This window comes from Dunckerocampus dactyliophorus, chromosome 1 (genome assembly GCF_027744805.1).
Source record: "Dunckerocampus dactyliophorus isolate RoL2022-P2 chromosome 1, RoL_Ddac_1.1, whole genome shotgun sequence".
Classification (NCBI taxonomy): domain Eukaryota; kingdom Metazoa; phylum Chordata; class Actinopteri; order Syngnathiformes; family Syngnathidae; genus Dunckerocampus; species Dunckerocampus dactyliophorus.
In genome coordinates this window covers 3,952,103-3,967,500 of record NC_072819.1, presented here as the reverse complement: position 1 = coordinate 3,967,500, position 15,398 = coordinate 3,952,103, and the positions used below count along the sequence as shown (strand labels likewise).

At 40.8% G+C, this 15,398-nt stretch overlaps 2 protein-coding genes across 2 annotated transcripts; both read left to right on the top strand.

Moving 5' to 3' along the window:
• Window positions 1–425: 425 nt before the first annotated feature.
• Window positions 426–6,903, top strand: LOC129176734 (zinc finger and SCAN domain-containing protein 2-like). Its single transcript, XM_054767078.1, has 2 exons — window positions 426–910; window positions 3,882–6,903. The coding sequence occupies exons 1-2, from the start codon at window positions 709–711 to the stop codon at window positions 4,994–4,996; spliced, it is 1,317 nt and encodes a 438-aa protein (XP_054623053.1). The 5' UTR covers window positions 426–708; the 3' UTR covers window positions 4,997–6,903.
• A 1,385-nt stretch (window positions 6,904–8,288) lies between these two features.
• On the top strand, window positions 8,289–13,834 carry LOC129176651 (zinc finger protein 501-like). Its single transcript, XM_054766918.1, has 2 exons — window positions 8,289–8,713; window positions 12,136–13,834. The coding sequence occupies exons 1-2, from the start codon at window positions 8,518–8,520 to the stop codon at window positions 13,350–13,352; spliced, it is 1,413 nt and encodes a 470-aa protein (XP_054622893.1). The 5' UTR covers window positions 8,289–8,517; the 3' UTR covers window positions 13,353–13,834.
• Window positions 13,835–15,398: the final 1,564 nt, after the last annotated feature.

Below are 15,398 nucleotides of genomic sequence, written 5' to 3'. Positions count from 1 at the left end.
TATATTTCTGTTTTTTTATGATACCACGTGGTATCAAGCCTTTTGCGCACGCGCCAGTCTCACCATATAACCCAGAATGAACTGTGGCCAGATGGGTCATAATCCTATCACAGAGGAATGTGTTGAGGGACAAATTGTACAATAAAGGGCTGGAATTTCAAGGGACTCTTAGGAAAGGCTGACAACACTAAAGAATGTTGCCAGGCTCTAATGGGATATCTTAAGGAACAGGGTTAATACCGTAAATACATTAGGTGTAGAACAGCTTTTTTCTTTTTTCTCCTTTGCAAGTCTGTAACCTACTGTAAGTACTCGTCCTAAGGAAACCCACTCCGGTACAGTAGGTGGCGATATGCACCTAAACTTTGGTTGCGACCCGCCATGAACAAAAACAAGAATGGAGTTTGTGTCAAGTCATCCTGGAAGAGACGTCGCCGATGACGCCGTAAAGCGCATGCGCGCACTGGAACACCTTTGGAAGAAGATTCCGGGTAGCCTTCGGGGAATGTGAACGACAGAGACATTAAGCGACACTGACAGGGAGTTTATTCGTGTCAGGATAATGTAATCTCAGACTGAGATTTTCAGTGGACGTCGAAACTTCTCAAGCTATCGTAGCTTGGAGCTGCTAACAAAGAGACCCGGAAGTTAGCGACCCACCGCTAAGCTAAGCAGAGATCAAGTGTGAGTGTAAATTGCTGTGGTTGTATGAAAATGTGTAAAGTACAAATCCTTAGAGCGCTGGTGAATCAACGACTAACTGCGGCTGTTGAAGAAATATTTGTCGCGTTTGAAAGAACCATAGCAGAGTACGAGGAGGAACTTTCTCGAACAAAAGAGGAGAACGAGCGTCAACGTCAACTACTGGACGCTATTTTCAAGAAGCCTCAAATTGTGTTACACAGAGCAGGTTAGTTTCATTCTTACACTCACACGCCTATAAGCTTTCTGTTTGTTCATTGCACTACTAACACTACTCCTAAAAAGATTTTCTTGGTGAAGGTCCATTTTGTGTATGCATTCCACATAGTAGTAATATCAAGGGGTCGTGTCAGTGTCTGATTGATACTAGCGTGATGAAATGGACAATTTTCAGTTCTCTTCCGTGTTTATACTCACACATGTGTTTTTGTTTTTTTACTGTCACGATGTCCATATTGTATCATCTTAGCTTAAACACGGTTTGTTTACAGCAAGGCGGCGGACATTTTGAAAAGAGTACTATATGTATAACTACGCACCCACGCAGTTCGTCAGGGGCAGGCAGTGCCATTACTCCGCAAGGAAAACTAGATCCATAGGCTACATTTCCTCACCCTTTAAATTAATGCCTCATACAACTGCACGTTAAAAGAACACATAAACAATATGGCAAACACATACACAACAACTCTGCAAAACCCTCTTTTTTTCTTTTTTCAACCTCGTGTTCATGAAAGTGTGTGCACAATGTCACGTTCGGTTGCTGTCGTCAAGGACCCAAATCGGAGTGAAAATGCCGCATCGCATGTGGAAATCGTTCACATTGGGATTTTGAAAAAAGTTACTACTCGAATAATAACACATTTTGTCGGACAATATATTGTCCCATAAATCATTGAGGATAAACGGGACAGTTGTCAACATTATTGTGGGACCTAATTAAGCAGTAATGTTATAATATATAAAAATAATATTTTATTTCATATCCATCCATCCGTCCTTCAATTTTCTTTCGCTTATCTGGGTCAGCGTCGCGACAGCAGCAGTTTCAGTAGGAAAGTCCAGACTTCCCAGTCTCCGGACAACTCTTGATATTTTGAGGCGGAGGTCTCACTCATGACTGCACGGTGTGTGTGCGCGCCGCTGACGTCATCTAACATGAAGGAAGCGACAACGTCTGCGGTGGAGGAACGGGTCAGAAAGAAAAAGCAGTGGCTCAGAAATTTGGAGGTAATATACTTAGAAAAAGCGACTGTCAAGTGCGGAACCTCTAGAAATGTTTTTCACCACCTGAAAACTTGGCAAAAAACTCCAGTACGAGTGTGAAGCTGCCAGCTGAAACGGCAGTCACTTCAGAAAGCTCGTGCCGCAACATAAAGCTAATTGCTTGCTTGTTTTTCCTGTTGCGTTTCTCATGAAAGGAAAAGTGCAAAGTGATGTGCTATTATTAAAGCGATGTCCTGTCACCCCGCTTCAATCGGGCACTTTATTTCATATTTTGCTCTTTTGTGCTTTTGGTATTATATTAAAGTATTTCTTTCTACATTTTATGTAGTGAAAGAGGACATGAAGGTAGTTGGTGTGAGAGAAGAGGGTGCAGAAGACAAGGTTAGATGGAGGCAATTGATTTGCTGTGGTGACCCCTGAAGGGAAAAGCCGAAAGGAAAAGAAGAAAGAAGGAGATTTTTTTCTACATTTATTTCAAAACAAAAATGGACGGTTTTATTTAAGCGGCTATTTTATATTATTTTTGTACTTGGCACACATATTTGGCTTTGACTTTGTCTACGCTCACATTGCAGAGAAAATATAGGGATATAAGTATATCACAGGGTTTCCCCCTAGGATTTTCTGAAGCTGTGGTGATGGGCTGCATGGGGCTGCTGCCGCTGTGTCGTGCTGCTACTGTGTCTTCAATTGTTTTTATTATTTTATTATTTTTTATTATTTTTAATGACTTAATTATTTCTTTATCAACTTATTTATTTAACGTTTTTCCAGCAATCAGCAGAACATGAACCAAGAACACTGCAAAAGTGCTAATTTAATGGCAAAGTTGCTGAGAGCACTTAAAGTGAGAGTTTAAAATGTTGAGCCTTTTGTTACCTCACCTGTTTAGTCCAATAGTACTATGTGACTATTAGTTTAAAAAAAAAGTGCAATATTTTGTACTATTTGACATAAACCTAAATTTAATTTGATGCCTGTTTTAGAGTAAAAATAACACGAGGAATGAATTTTTCAATAATATAATTTTTAGTTAAAAGTAACACAATTAACAGAATAAAATAATTTTTATATTTTTGTGATAGAAATGTGTCCTGTATAAATTGAGTCTAGTTTTGTGATAGCACAGGTGTATCCAAATTGCAGCACCATTAAATCTACTTTGACAAAAAGAAAAGAGGCGAGTTATTTGATGTGACTGCCAACATTTAATCGTACTTTATTTTCCTATTTCCTATCTCCACTCAGTGTGCTCATTTGTCCTTAAACACAGGCGTCATATTTGAATAGAACACTTAGTAGTTTTGTAAGAGGTGAAGCAAATGTTCTTTGGTGAACTACTTAACATCAGCTGGTGAGCTACCGCTAGCTTATGAGCTGTTGGAGTACCTGTTGGAGACCCCTAGGATAGCATCACTGTCTAAAGCTGGACACACTACGCAGTGAAACATTTTTATGATATTTTAAATTGTTTTCAAACTAATTGTTGTCAGCATGTGCGTAAATAATACGCTATATATGTATCTATATAGCTTATGCAGTATATGTTTTCATACAATATATTACTTAATATTGTTTTCAAGTTAATTGTTAAGGTGCGCCGGCTTTTATCTTGCAGTGGCGGGTCGCCACGATCAATTAGATGTAGCGTAAACCCTGCACTCATTAAACAAATCATTGGAGCAACAGAATATTAATCGATTTAATTAATAAATTGTTGCAGCTCTAACTAAGAGTCCATCATAAAGGGATAAAGTTGAAGAAACAACCAAGAAACTCAGAGAAAGGTGGCTGCTGAAACCTGTTTCTTTCGGTGAGTGCCGCCGAGTATAATCACAGCTGGCGGTACTCTGATTGCCGTGAGGGATACTGATGAGATCCTCAGAGTCATTGTCAGAACATATGCTGGTGGACTTTTCTAAAGCATGTTTTTGTCTTCCTGTGTCCTGCAGATGTTAGTGAAGAAGGTCTCCACCCTGAGCAGCAGGAGGGGACCTCCAGGGTGAAGGAGGAGGAGCCACAGATCCCCCACATTAAAGAGGAAGAGTGGGAGCTACAGCCCCCCTACAGTAAAGAGGAAGAGGAGGAGCCACAGCCCCCCCACATTAAAGAGGAAGAGGGGGAGCCGCAGCTCCCCTACATTAAAGAGGAAGAGGAGGATCACAGCATCAGTCAGGAGGGAGAGCAACTTGACGAACTGGAGGAGTTCCCAGTGATTTGTGTACTTGTGAGGAGTGAAGATGAAGATGAAGGTGAAGATGAAGATGAAGATGAAGGTGAAAGTGAGGAGAAGAGAGACGCGGAGGCTCCAAACATCAGCTTAAGTCAACACATGACAACGGAAGCTGATGGAGACCACTGTGGAGGATCACAAGCACACAACCTCTTAGCTCCACTATCAGATAGTGACGACACAACGTCACACTCTCCTGACACTGATGATGAAGACTCTAAAGCTGATATGACATGTCACACTGACAACACACGCTGGAAATGCTCTCAATGTGACAAAACCTTTGTTGACAAGAGAAATCTGATCAGACACCGCAGACGTCACACTGGAGAGAAACCTTTAGCCTGCTCAGTTTGTGGTAAAATATTCTCTAAGCAATCAGATTTGAAAGTGCATACAAGAGTACATACTGGGGAGAAACCTTTTCCCTGCTCGCTTTGTGATAAAAGGTTCTCTATTAAAGGTAATTTAATCGCACACACAAGAGTACACACTGGGGAGAAACCTTTTGCCTGCTCACTTTGTGGTAAAAGATTCTCTATTAAATGTCATTTAAAAACACACACAAGAGTACACACTGGAGAGAAACCTTTTGCCTGCTCGCTTTGTGGTAAAAGATTCTCTATTGAATCTCATTTAAAAAGACACACACAAGTACACACTGGAGAGAAACCTTTTGCCTGCTTGCTTTGCGGTAAAAGATTCTCTATTAAGTATTATTTAAAAAGACACACAAGAGTACACACTGGGGAGAAACCTTTTGAGTGCTCGCTTTGTGGCAAAAGATTCCCTACTAAAAGTGGTTTACAAAAACACACAAGGATACACACTTAGGGCCCTATGATTTTCATGTTAATGGAATCACAGAGGGAATCGCGGAATTGGCCATTTAAAACTGATTCTACTGTTAAACACGGAATCTTGCGGGTATGGATATAGTGAAAATTAAATTCTGTAATCATGAGGAGAAAGAACGTTGGGGAAATATTTCCCCAGCGGACCGTTTGTTCATAGTGTTATGTCATGTCCATGTAGAGCAATGGCCAGTGTACGCTAACATGGTTGGCTTAGTTTAGCGCAGCATGCTAGTGTGGCTGTGTGTGTGACACTCAGGCTGTATGAGTTGTGTTTTTGGTCATGTAACCGAGCGTTTTAGCTGACTTTGTGTGGGAATAAGCACGACAGCCCTGGCTGCAACAGGCACCCAGCTAGCTATGTCACGTAGCAACAATCAAAATACATTTTCAACACACACTGCACTTCCTTTGTGTCATCTACAAACATCAATTTGAACACCTTTCAGACACTACAGGTGTCAGTGATATACACCAGGGTGTCCCAAACTTTTTTTCAGCGAGGGCCACATACTGAAAAATGAAAGGATGCAATGTTGTAATATTTTGTAAGGTCCAGTATACTGTATATATTTAAAGAAAAAGCTGCACCTCAGCTTTGTGATGCAAGTGAAAAAGCCTAATAGTATCAACTTCTCTCTTTGCTTTTTTGGTTGTTTTTTTTTTACACATTTTTGCTGTTTTTTTTTTTTTAACTTTTCTAAATATTTACACTTTCTTCTTAAACAAGCCTCGTACATTATATTTTCATACTATCATAGCACTTTTCCCCCAACCTAATTTTCCAATAATTCCAACTTTATTTTTGTCTCATAATATCACTACTTTAAAAAATAACATGTTTTTTCTGTAGTATTTCAACTGTATGCTACTAAATGACATTATTTTCTTCATAATATTGCTAGATTATTCTTGTTTAATTGCCCACATTTTTCTTAATAGTTTGACTTCTAAATTTCAACTGTTTTTTTTTTTTTTCATTTCTGCTCTTACTTTCCTATCGCCCTTTGTAACACTACGAATAGTAGTTATAGAGTGTGGTGTTTTGTTTCTCTTTCATTCACACAACAAACTGTCGTTCAATATTAAAAACTGTTATGGAGCGTATTTGTCATGTTACATTTCAATGCCACTAGATGGCACTAATGTGTTAGTCGTCTGTGAAGAATGTCTGCTGTGTTGAGGAGCTGTCACTGTCAGTTGTGCTGTCGCTTCGCTCGAGACAAGATGTCGCCGCCCGATGCTGTAGGGTTTGTGTCAAGTCTTCCAGGAAGATACGTCGCCTAGGACGTTGTAAAGCGCATGCGCACAGTGGCAAACTTTTGGAAGTATATTCTAGGTAAACCACACTAAGAGACAGTTTAGTTCATGTCCGGATAAAGTCCTCTCAGTGAACTTTGAAGCTTCTCGGTCTAGCTATGCTTGCTACCTGCTAGCAAAGAGACGACCCGGAAGTTATCAACTGATCACGAAGCAGAGCTCACGTGTGAGTGTAAAGTGTTGTGATTGTGTGAAAATGTGTAAAGCACAAATGCTGAGAGCGTTGGTGAATCAGCGACTAAATGCGGATGAGAAGAAATGTTACGAGAATAAAGTCATAAAATGAAATTTACAAGAAGAAAGGTGAAATAGTTGGAAAATGTAAAAAAAAAAAGGGGTGGGAAACAGCTGTCATCTTACAAGAATTAAATCAAGATATTAAGAGAAATGTTGTAATCTCACAAGAAAAAATGCACAATATTACGACAACAAACTCGCAATATAATGGGGAAAATGTCATTGATTGATTGGTTCTTTATTTCGAGCCATACAAAATAAGTATATATTGTACATTGCTGTATACATTGTACCCACACTGGGCAGACCAAACAAAAAAATATACATACATATACGGTAGATATACAGAACAGAATCGAAATACACAGAAAATAATTTGGCTTGAAAGGAGTGGGAAGAAGACAACCTTACCTACACCCACCCCAATTTGCGTTATATGTCATTTTTATGCATGCATGAGAGTTGTATTTAGTAAATATGTTGGTTAATTAGTGTTGATGGTAATAATTAGTTTGGATAGAGCGTGTCGTGCATAAAAAGAGCATGCATTTTGTCGTCTATTTATGTAGCATACAGTCGAAATATGAAAGAAAAAAATTGTTTAAAGTCATAATATTATGAGAAACAAAATAAAGTTGTCATTTTTTTATTAGGTTAAGAAAAAAGTCATAATATGATGGGAATAAGCCATAATATTACGCTAACAAAATTTACAAAGATTACGTAAAAGGAAAGTTTAAATATTTGAAAAATAAAAAAAAAACTAGATGTTAACGAGATTTTAACATTACTTTTTAAAACAGTACTATGAAAGATTATTTTAAAAATATGACAATATATTGCAGTATACTAATTTCATTTGTATTGTGTTACCTTACATTGCTCCTCAAGAGGCTACACTCTTCTGCACTGTGTGTATGCTAGCAGCCCCGCCTCCGCCCACCGAGACAAAGAAACTGACAAAAGTGTTCACTCCATTAAAACGCGCCAAGGTGCTGAAACCAGTGCACAGAGTGAACTCCTTCTTGCTTATTTGAAGTTGGTAGACAAGGAAAACAGACACGCATGCACATGCCAATATATTGAGGCCGGCAAAATTATCAAGTTCATTTTCATTTATTGTGTGATGAATTTATTTATTAGAGTCCCAGGCCTATTGCCCATGAGACATTTTTTTTTTTTATCAACGAGAAATCTTGTCACGTTTTACTTGTGACAACCCCGCGTCTATCCTTGGATATTCATTTTTTCATTATTTTTGTAATCCCTTTGCGGATTAGTCATGGTCGATCTGTATAGTATTTTATGGCTGGCATCCAGTGTAAAAAAAATCGAAAATAAATCAACAATAATTATATATTATACAATAATGCAGTATATAATATAATTATGGGGTGCTCATGTTAGTCTCAGTGATGGTGTTAATATTTTTTGCCCCATGTGTCCTGTAATTGACAGGCTTTTGTCAATAAAGTTTTTAATTCTCTTCTTTCTAACACTGCAAACATTTGTCGAGTGACTAATAAATTGTTTTGTTTTGTCTCTCTTTAATTCACACAACATAAACTAATAAAAACATTCTTACGGGATGTATTGTAGCGCTCCGATGCTATTCAGTTTGTGTCAAGTTTTTTTTAAAATTTTTTTAGTTTGTGTCAAGTCATCCCGGAAGCGACATCACCTATGACGCTATAAAGCGCATGCGTACACCGTCCTCATCGTTTCCGGGTAGCATCCAGAGAATGGGAACAAAACAGACATTAAGCGACAGTGAAAGACAATTTTATTCGTGTCAGGATAAAGTCCTCTCGGTGAACTTTGAAGCTTCTCATTCTAGCGTAGCTTAGCTTAGCTTGATAGCGGCTAACACGGAGACCCGGAAGTGATCAACACCTCGCTAAGAGGAGCTCAAGTGTGAGTGTAAAGTGTCGGGATTGTGCGAAAATGTGTAAAGTAAAAATGCTGAGAGCGTTCGTGAATCAGCGACTAACTGCGGCTGTCGAAGAAATATTTGTAGTGGTGGAAAGAACGATAGCAGAGTACGAGGAGGAACTTTCTCGAACAAAGGCGGAGAACGAGCGACAACGTCAACTACTGGACGCTGTTTTCAAGGAGCCTCAAGTTGTGTTACACAAAGCGGGTTAGTTTCATTATTACTCTCACGTGCTTTCCATTTGTTCATTAACACTACTCATGAAAAGCTTTTCTCTGTTTTCTTTATGTACTCCACGTAACAATCGTATCGACACTAGCCTGATGAGCGCTATATTTTTCAGTGCTATTCGGGATATGTTCACAGATACATGTATTTAGTGCATTGTCAGTCAAATTGCTTCCCAAAGAGGTCCTTATAACACATGCGCACGCACTGAGCACAGTCAGAGTTGCACAACACTTGACTCGTGGAAAAATACGTGGAGACACACAATAGACAGACGGTTCTCACTCACGCCAGTGTTAGATATTATTATCATTATTACCAGGGGTGTCACGATACACGCAGCTCACTAGACGAGACGAGGAAAGTCTCGAGAGAAGAAGTAGCCTTTACACCAGCTTAACTCTCACTTTCACACAAACTTAACTTGAACTTTACAGGCACACAAGCTTTACGTTTTACTTCCTAGAGAGGCGTGGCAACTGCTATACACACACACACACACACACACACACACACACACACACACACACACACACACACTCACACTTTGTGTGCTTTCATTCTGGGCCCTTTCCTCAATCTTCCTCATTGGTGATAAGAATCCAACGCTGTAACCAAATATATTGGTCTTATTTTTTAATACAATTTGAACCTTTTAAATTGTGTGATCAATGACTACTTCTCTGACAGCAATGCGTTCCAAAGAACCAGGAAGAAAGGCCAAGGAAAAGAAACAGCCATTACAGTAGTATTGCTCACTCGTTATCTACTCTACCTGTTGATGAGCCGTTATTTGCCGTGAAAGCAAATACAGTACAGTTTAGGGATGTCCCGATCAGCATTTTCGGCCTCCGATCCTGATCTGATTTTTTTTTTCGGCCTCAGATCCAATCCGATTTCGAATCCTGATCCGATACTTAGGTTATGTAACTTGATATCTTTTTCGCACGTAACTAAAGAAAAGACGATAACACCTTTTTTATAAAGCTTATTTAATGAAATGTAAAACTTGCTTGTAAATTCCATTAAATAAAACTCAGCTTCACTTTAATATTTAATAAAAATAGTCAAATGACACATGGACTTGGTGCAGTATTGTAAAATGTAATGACATGGGGCAAACATCACAGCTCCATATATCAGTTGGGTTTTGTTTTAAATCACGTTGTTAAATAGCAGCATTTCTTTGGCGACGTAGCAAACTACTCTTCCTGGGAGCACACACCATTTTGCGCTGTTGCGTTTGGATCTACTTTGTCAACCAAAAGTCTCAGTGAGTGTTGACAGTTTGGACGAAAGCGCTACATTTCGACGTGTAGTTTTTTTTCTCCTGGATGTGAAAACTGGGTCAGGTGGTTGTTTGTTTCCATCCATCCATCCATCCATCCATCCATCCATCCATCTTCTTCTGCTTATCCGAGGTTAGGATGCAGGGGCAGCAGCCTAAGCAGGGAAGCCCAGACTTCCCTCTCCCCGGCTACTTTGTCCAGCTCCTCCCGGTGGCATTCCCAGGCCAGTTGTGAAACATAATCTCTCCAATGTGTCCTGGCTCTTCCTGGAGGCCTCCTACTGGTCGGACATGCCCCGAAGACCTCCCCAGGGAGGGCTACGGGAGGCATCCTGACCAGTTGCCCGAGCGACCTCATCTGGCTCCTCTCAATGCAGAAGAGCAACGGTACGTCGGAACATAAATCGACCGGTAAATTGAGAGCTTTGCTTTTTGGCTCATCTCCGTTTTCACCGCAATGGACTGATGCAGAGCCTGCATCACTGCAGGCGCCACACCAATCTGCCTGTCGATCCTGTGTTCCATTCTTCCCTCACTCTTGAACAAGTGGGGCGGGATTTAACCCTTTTCCAGGCGAGAAGCATGGACTCAGACTTGGAGGTGCTAATTCTCATCCCCGCTGCTTCACACTCTTTTGTGAACCGATTCAATAAGAGCTGAAGATCACGGCCCGATGAATCCAGCAAGATCATATCATCTGCAAAAAAGCAGAGACTTAACCTTGCAGCCACCAAACCGGATGCCCTCAACGGCCTGTCTGCGCATAGAAATTCTGTCCATAAAAGTAATGAACAGAATCGGTGACAAATGTCTGATGGACAATAAGCCTGGCAGAGTCCAGCCCTCACAGGAAACAAGTGTGACTTACTGCCGGCAATAAGTTTGGTGCCACTTTTCCATTGAATTACTACTACGTTACCTTGCATTGCTCCTCACAAAACTACACTCTTCTGCACTCTGTTTGCGAGTGGCCCCGCCTCCCCCCACAGAGATAAAGAGACTGTGTAACTGACGAGATCTCTGGAAACTTTATTTTCCGGAACATAGGTGTGAACTCTCTTCCTGCTTGTTTGGAGGCGAGAGACGAGGAAAAGAGACACACACGCACTTGGCGTGTCCATGACCAAGTTACTGTCTTTGGCTGGCAGAGAGCCCACGTCATTGTATCTTAACGACTGTCATTCTGCACCTCGAGAGTGAAACCGTTCTTGTCTCCATGTAGACCAGTGAGTGGTTCTCCACTGGTCCTCAATTGACCCAACTTGCGGAACTTTTTCAATTAAAAACCTCTCAAATATCTCATATTTGTGAATTTATCAATAAAGTCTGTCTGATTGACTTAAGGGGACTGTCTATAATGGCTACCTGGCTGCTTACATGTGTTGCAGGCATTTCAGTAATCCCTCGATTATCGTGGTTAATTGGTTCCAGACACGGCCATGATAAGTGAATTTACGCGAAATAGAATTCCTTATTTCTAAATCAAATATTTTTGTATTTATGGCATAGAAAACCTGTTTACGACCTTCCGAAATATGGTTTTTCACATTATTTGAGCCTATAGTCAACTTTACACTCCTATTACCCAATATAGTAGACATTATCAGAGAACATAAGCTAATTAAGACATAAATCAGACACGTGCTTGTGTGTGTTGTCATAAATGTGTTCCGGACATGTGGTGGACAGGAAGTGACATCGGGGGTAGATAAGTCAGCTTAGGCCACTTAGGATGAGGGAGAAAGGAAAGCGAGCCAAGCCGAGGCAGAGTAGCGCGGGTCATCATGTACTCCTTTGTCCCTCGTAGTAAGTCAGTAAACCATCACAATTTAATTTAAATATGTATCTGTTCCTCAACTTACCTCTTTTTTCCTCTGCCTCGGATTGGCTCTTGACTGGAGACAGTAGGCCTTTAAAGTGACCAATCAGAAAGGAGGTGGGATGCCCGTCCCCAGAGTGCCAAAACTCAGCAACAGCGAGCGCTTAAAAGGCACAGGGAGTGACCACGCGTGCACAAAGAGCGGCAGCATGCGGTTATTCAGAGACTGCGAAATGAACTCAAAACTAAAAGCTTGACTTTGCATGTCCAACTTTGTTTCCTTTGGTCCTGCAGACGTCAGTGAAGGACAGCGTCCCCGTGAGCAGCAGGAGTGGAAGTCTAGAATGGAGCTGGAGGAGCCACAGTGCCTTAACATTAAAGAGGAAAAGGAGGAGCCACAGCCCCTGCACATTAAAGAAGAGGAGGAGGATCACAGCATCAGTCAGGAGGGAGAGCATCTTGAAGGACCGGAGGAGTTCCCAGTGATTGTTGTCACTGTGAAGAGTGAAGATGATGAGGGTCAGAGTGAGGAGAAGAGAGAGGTGGAGCCTCCAAGCAGCAGCTCAACTCAACACATGACAACAGAAGCTGATGGAGACCACTGTGGAGGATCACAAGCACACAACCTCTTAGCTCCACTATCAGATAGTGATGACACAACGTCACACTCTCCTGACACTGATGATGAAGACTCTAAAGCTGATATGACATGTCACACTGACAACACACGCTGGAAATGCTCTCATTGTGACAAAACTTTTGTTGACAAGGGAAATCTGATAAAGCACGTGAGGTATCACACAGGAGACAAACGCTTCGCCTGCTCAGTTTGTGGTAAAAGATTCTATCAGCGGTCACATTTGAAAGTACACACAAGAATACACACTGGAGAGAAACCTTTTCCTTGCACGGTTTGCGGTAAAGGATTCAATCAAAAAGCTGAATTAGCAAGGCACACAAGAACACACACTGGGGAAGAGAAACCATTTGTTTGCATGGTTTGTGGCAAAAGATTCAATCAAAAAGTTGAATTAATAAGACACACCAGAACACACACTGGAGATAAACCTTTTCCTTGCACAGTGTGTGATAAAAGTTTCTATCAAAAAGGCGACTTAAATAGACACGCAAGAATACACACTGGAGAGAAACCATTTTCTTGCACATTTTGCGGGAAGAGTTTCTCTCAGAAGATCTATTTAATAGGACACACAAGAACACACACTGGAGAGAAACCTTTTCCTTGCACGGTGTGTGGTAAAAGATTCTCTCAAAAAGGCGATCTGAATAGACACACAAGAATACACACCGAAGAGAAACCATTTTCTTGCACATTTTGTGGTAAACGTTTCTCTGAGAAGATATTTTTGATAAGACACACAAAAACACACGCTAGACAAAAAAACATTTCTTGTTCGATGTGCAGTGAGCAATTCACAAATGCTACAGACTTAACTGAACACATAAGAACCCACATTGGGGAGAAACATCAACATCCAGCAGCTCCATGATATCATCATGGAGGCCTGAAAGAGGATTCCAGAGGCAGCCTGTGATGTTCTAGTCAACTCCATTAACAAGAGAGTGATGACAGTGTTGGAAAATAATGCTGTACACACTAAATATTCACACTTAGGGCACAATTTGTACTTTATAATGTGTCAGCGGTGTAGACATTAGCGGTTGTGTGATATTTTGAGAGAACAGTAAGATTAGACTGTTATCCAAGCTGTACACGGACTACTTTACCTTGTGTCAAAATATTGTTTATTTTGTATTGTCCCATGAAAATATATAGAATATTTACAGAAACATATGGCAACCGTCAATTTATTGCACATTGTCAAGATTGCAAATGTGCATGTCTGAATTTAATTATGGTGTAATAATGTATGATTGTATAATTATAGGGGACTTAAGACTGCCTAAATTAGACCTAATGACGTCCATGGTTACACTCAGTGAGTGAATGTTTTTTTTGTTGCTTTTGTGTCCTGTGATTTGCTTTTGTCAATAAAGTCTTTTATTTCTTTTACTTTGCTATCGTTGTTTCTAACACTACAAAAAAATGACTGAGTGACTGTAATAAAGTGAGATGTTTTGTCTCACGAATTCACAAAACATAGACAGTCGTAAAATAAAAATACTGCTGTTGCTAAGCGCATGCGCAACGCAGCCAGCACTTTTGGATATACGTATCCGGGTAGCCTTCGAAAAAAAACACAATTGGTGAAAAATGTATGTATTGTGAGTGATGAAGAGATTAAGAGACAACGCGAGACAGTTTCATTCATGTCAGGATAAACTCCTACCGGAGAACTTCGAATCTTCTCAGGATAGCTTAGCTTGCTAGCTGCTAAGAAGGAGACCCGGAAGTTAGCAATACATCGCTAAGCAAGTGTGAGTGTTGAAGAACTATTTGTAGTGTGAGAAAGAAGGTAGGTCCGGGGAGGTGCTTTCTCGAGCAAAAGAGGAGAACGAGCGACAACGTCAACTTCTGGACGCTGTTTTCAAGAAGTCTCAAGTTGTGTTCACATGTGTTGTGTTTCATTCTTACTCGCACGTGCTGATCGGCGTTCCATTTGTTCGTTATCACAACTCACACAAAGCTTTTTTTCGTGAATCAATACTTGCGTAATGAGATGGATATTACGCCGCAAGGAAAAATAGGCTCATTCAGGACATTTCCTCTCCTTTTAGCTCAATCGGGGGCGCCTTTAGTCACTTCGGGTCCCAAGGCAAATCCAGTCATTAGGGCCCTCCAAGGTGTTCAGCGTGTGGGCAGCGCAAAATAGGCCACTTTTTCTGCTTTTGAAATTTGTTCAGTTATCTGTCTGCCCAAGTTGCTTGTCAAATACTTCAGTTTATCCCGGGAAGAGATCAGTCGAACACACTTTTCTGAATTAATTTTTTTTTTTTTTTGGAAGAAGTTGTCGAGAAGATGTCACAAAGTACAGTGCTGGACTTCCGTCCAGCAAAGTAGAAGGAAGAAAGTGTCGAACTAGCAATTGCCTACAGTGTTATACAAGAGAGTGTGGCTGTGTCTGCATCTAACTGGCTCCAGCTTGTGCCAATCACGTGTGTGTGTGTGTTTTCCACATGTGCAAACTGCAGCAAGCTTGATAAGGTTGCCAGGCAACCTGTCTGTGGAAAATTCAAGTAACAGTGCCTTCATTGTTTAATTCTACAGTACTTCTATTGTTTACTTCTTGTCCCCTCTAACAATAGTCATGTTTATATAACACATTGTGCAAAGATACCGAGTGTGTATGTGGTCATACTGAATGTGTGTCCCCCAAGCGCCATACTGGACGTGACGTGGACTGCCTCTACTGAAGGTGACATCGTTGCAACCCAGCAATAGCGGTACGCCATTTGTATGACATGACAATATCTGCCAGAATTATCCCAATAAGATTTTCTTCCTAAATCATTACCCCTAGTCTGTATGCTATACTACTCCACCTGTCAGCTGGAGGTACCCTGACTGCTGTGGGGGACACTGATGAGATCCCCAGAGACATTATCAGAACACATGCTGCTCAACACATGACAAC

What these genes read in the sequence shown, in the direction of transcription:
- LOC129176734 (XM_054767078.1), top strand. Translation starts at nt 709, where the DNA reads ATGAAAATGTGTAAAGTACAAATCCTTAGAGCGCTGGTGAATCAACGA. An exon ending in AATTGTGTTACACAGAGCAG is followed by an intron (nt 911 to 3,881) that starts GTTAGTTTCATT and finishes TGTGTCCTGCAG; the next exon opens with ATGTTAGTGAAGAAGGTCTC.
- LOC129176651 (XM_054766918.1), top strand. Translation starts at nt 8,518, where the DNA reads ATGTGTAAAGTAAAAATGCTGAGAGCGTTCGTGAATCAGCGACTAACT. An exon ending in AGTTGTGTTACACAAAGCGG is followed by an intron (nt 8,714 to 12,135) that starts GTTAGTTTCATT and finishes TTGGTCCTGCAG; the next exon opens with ACGTCAGTGAAGGACAGCGT.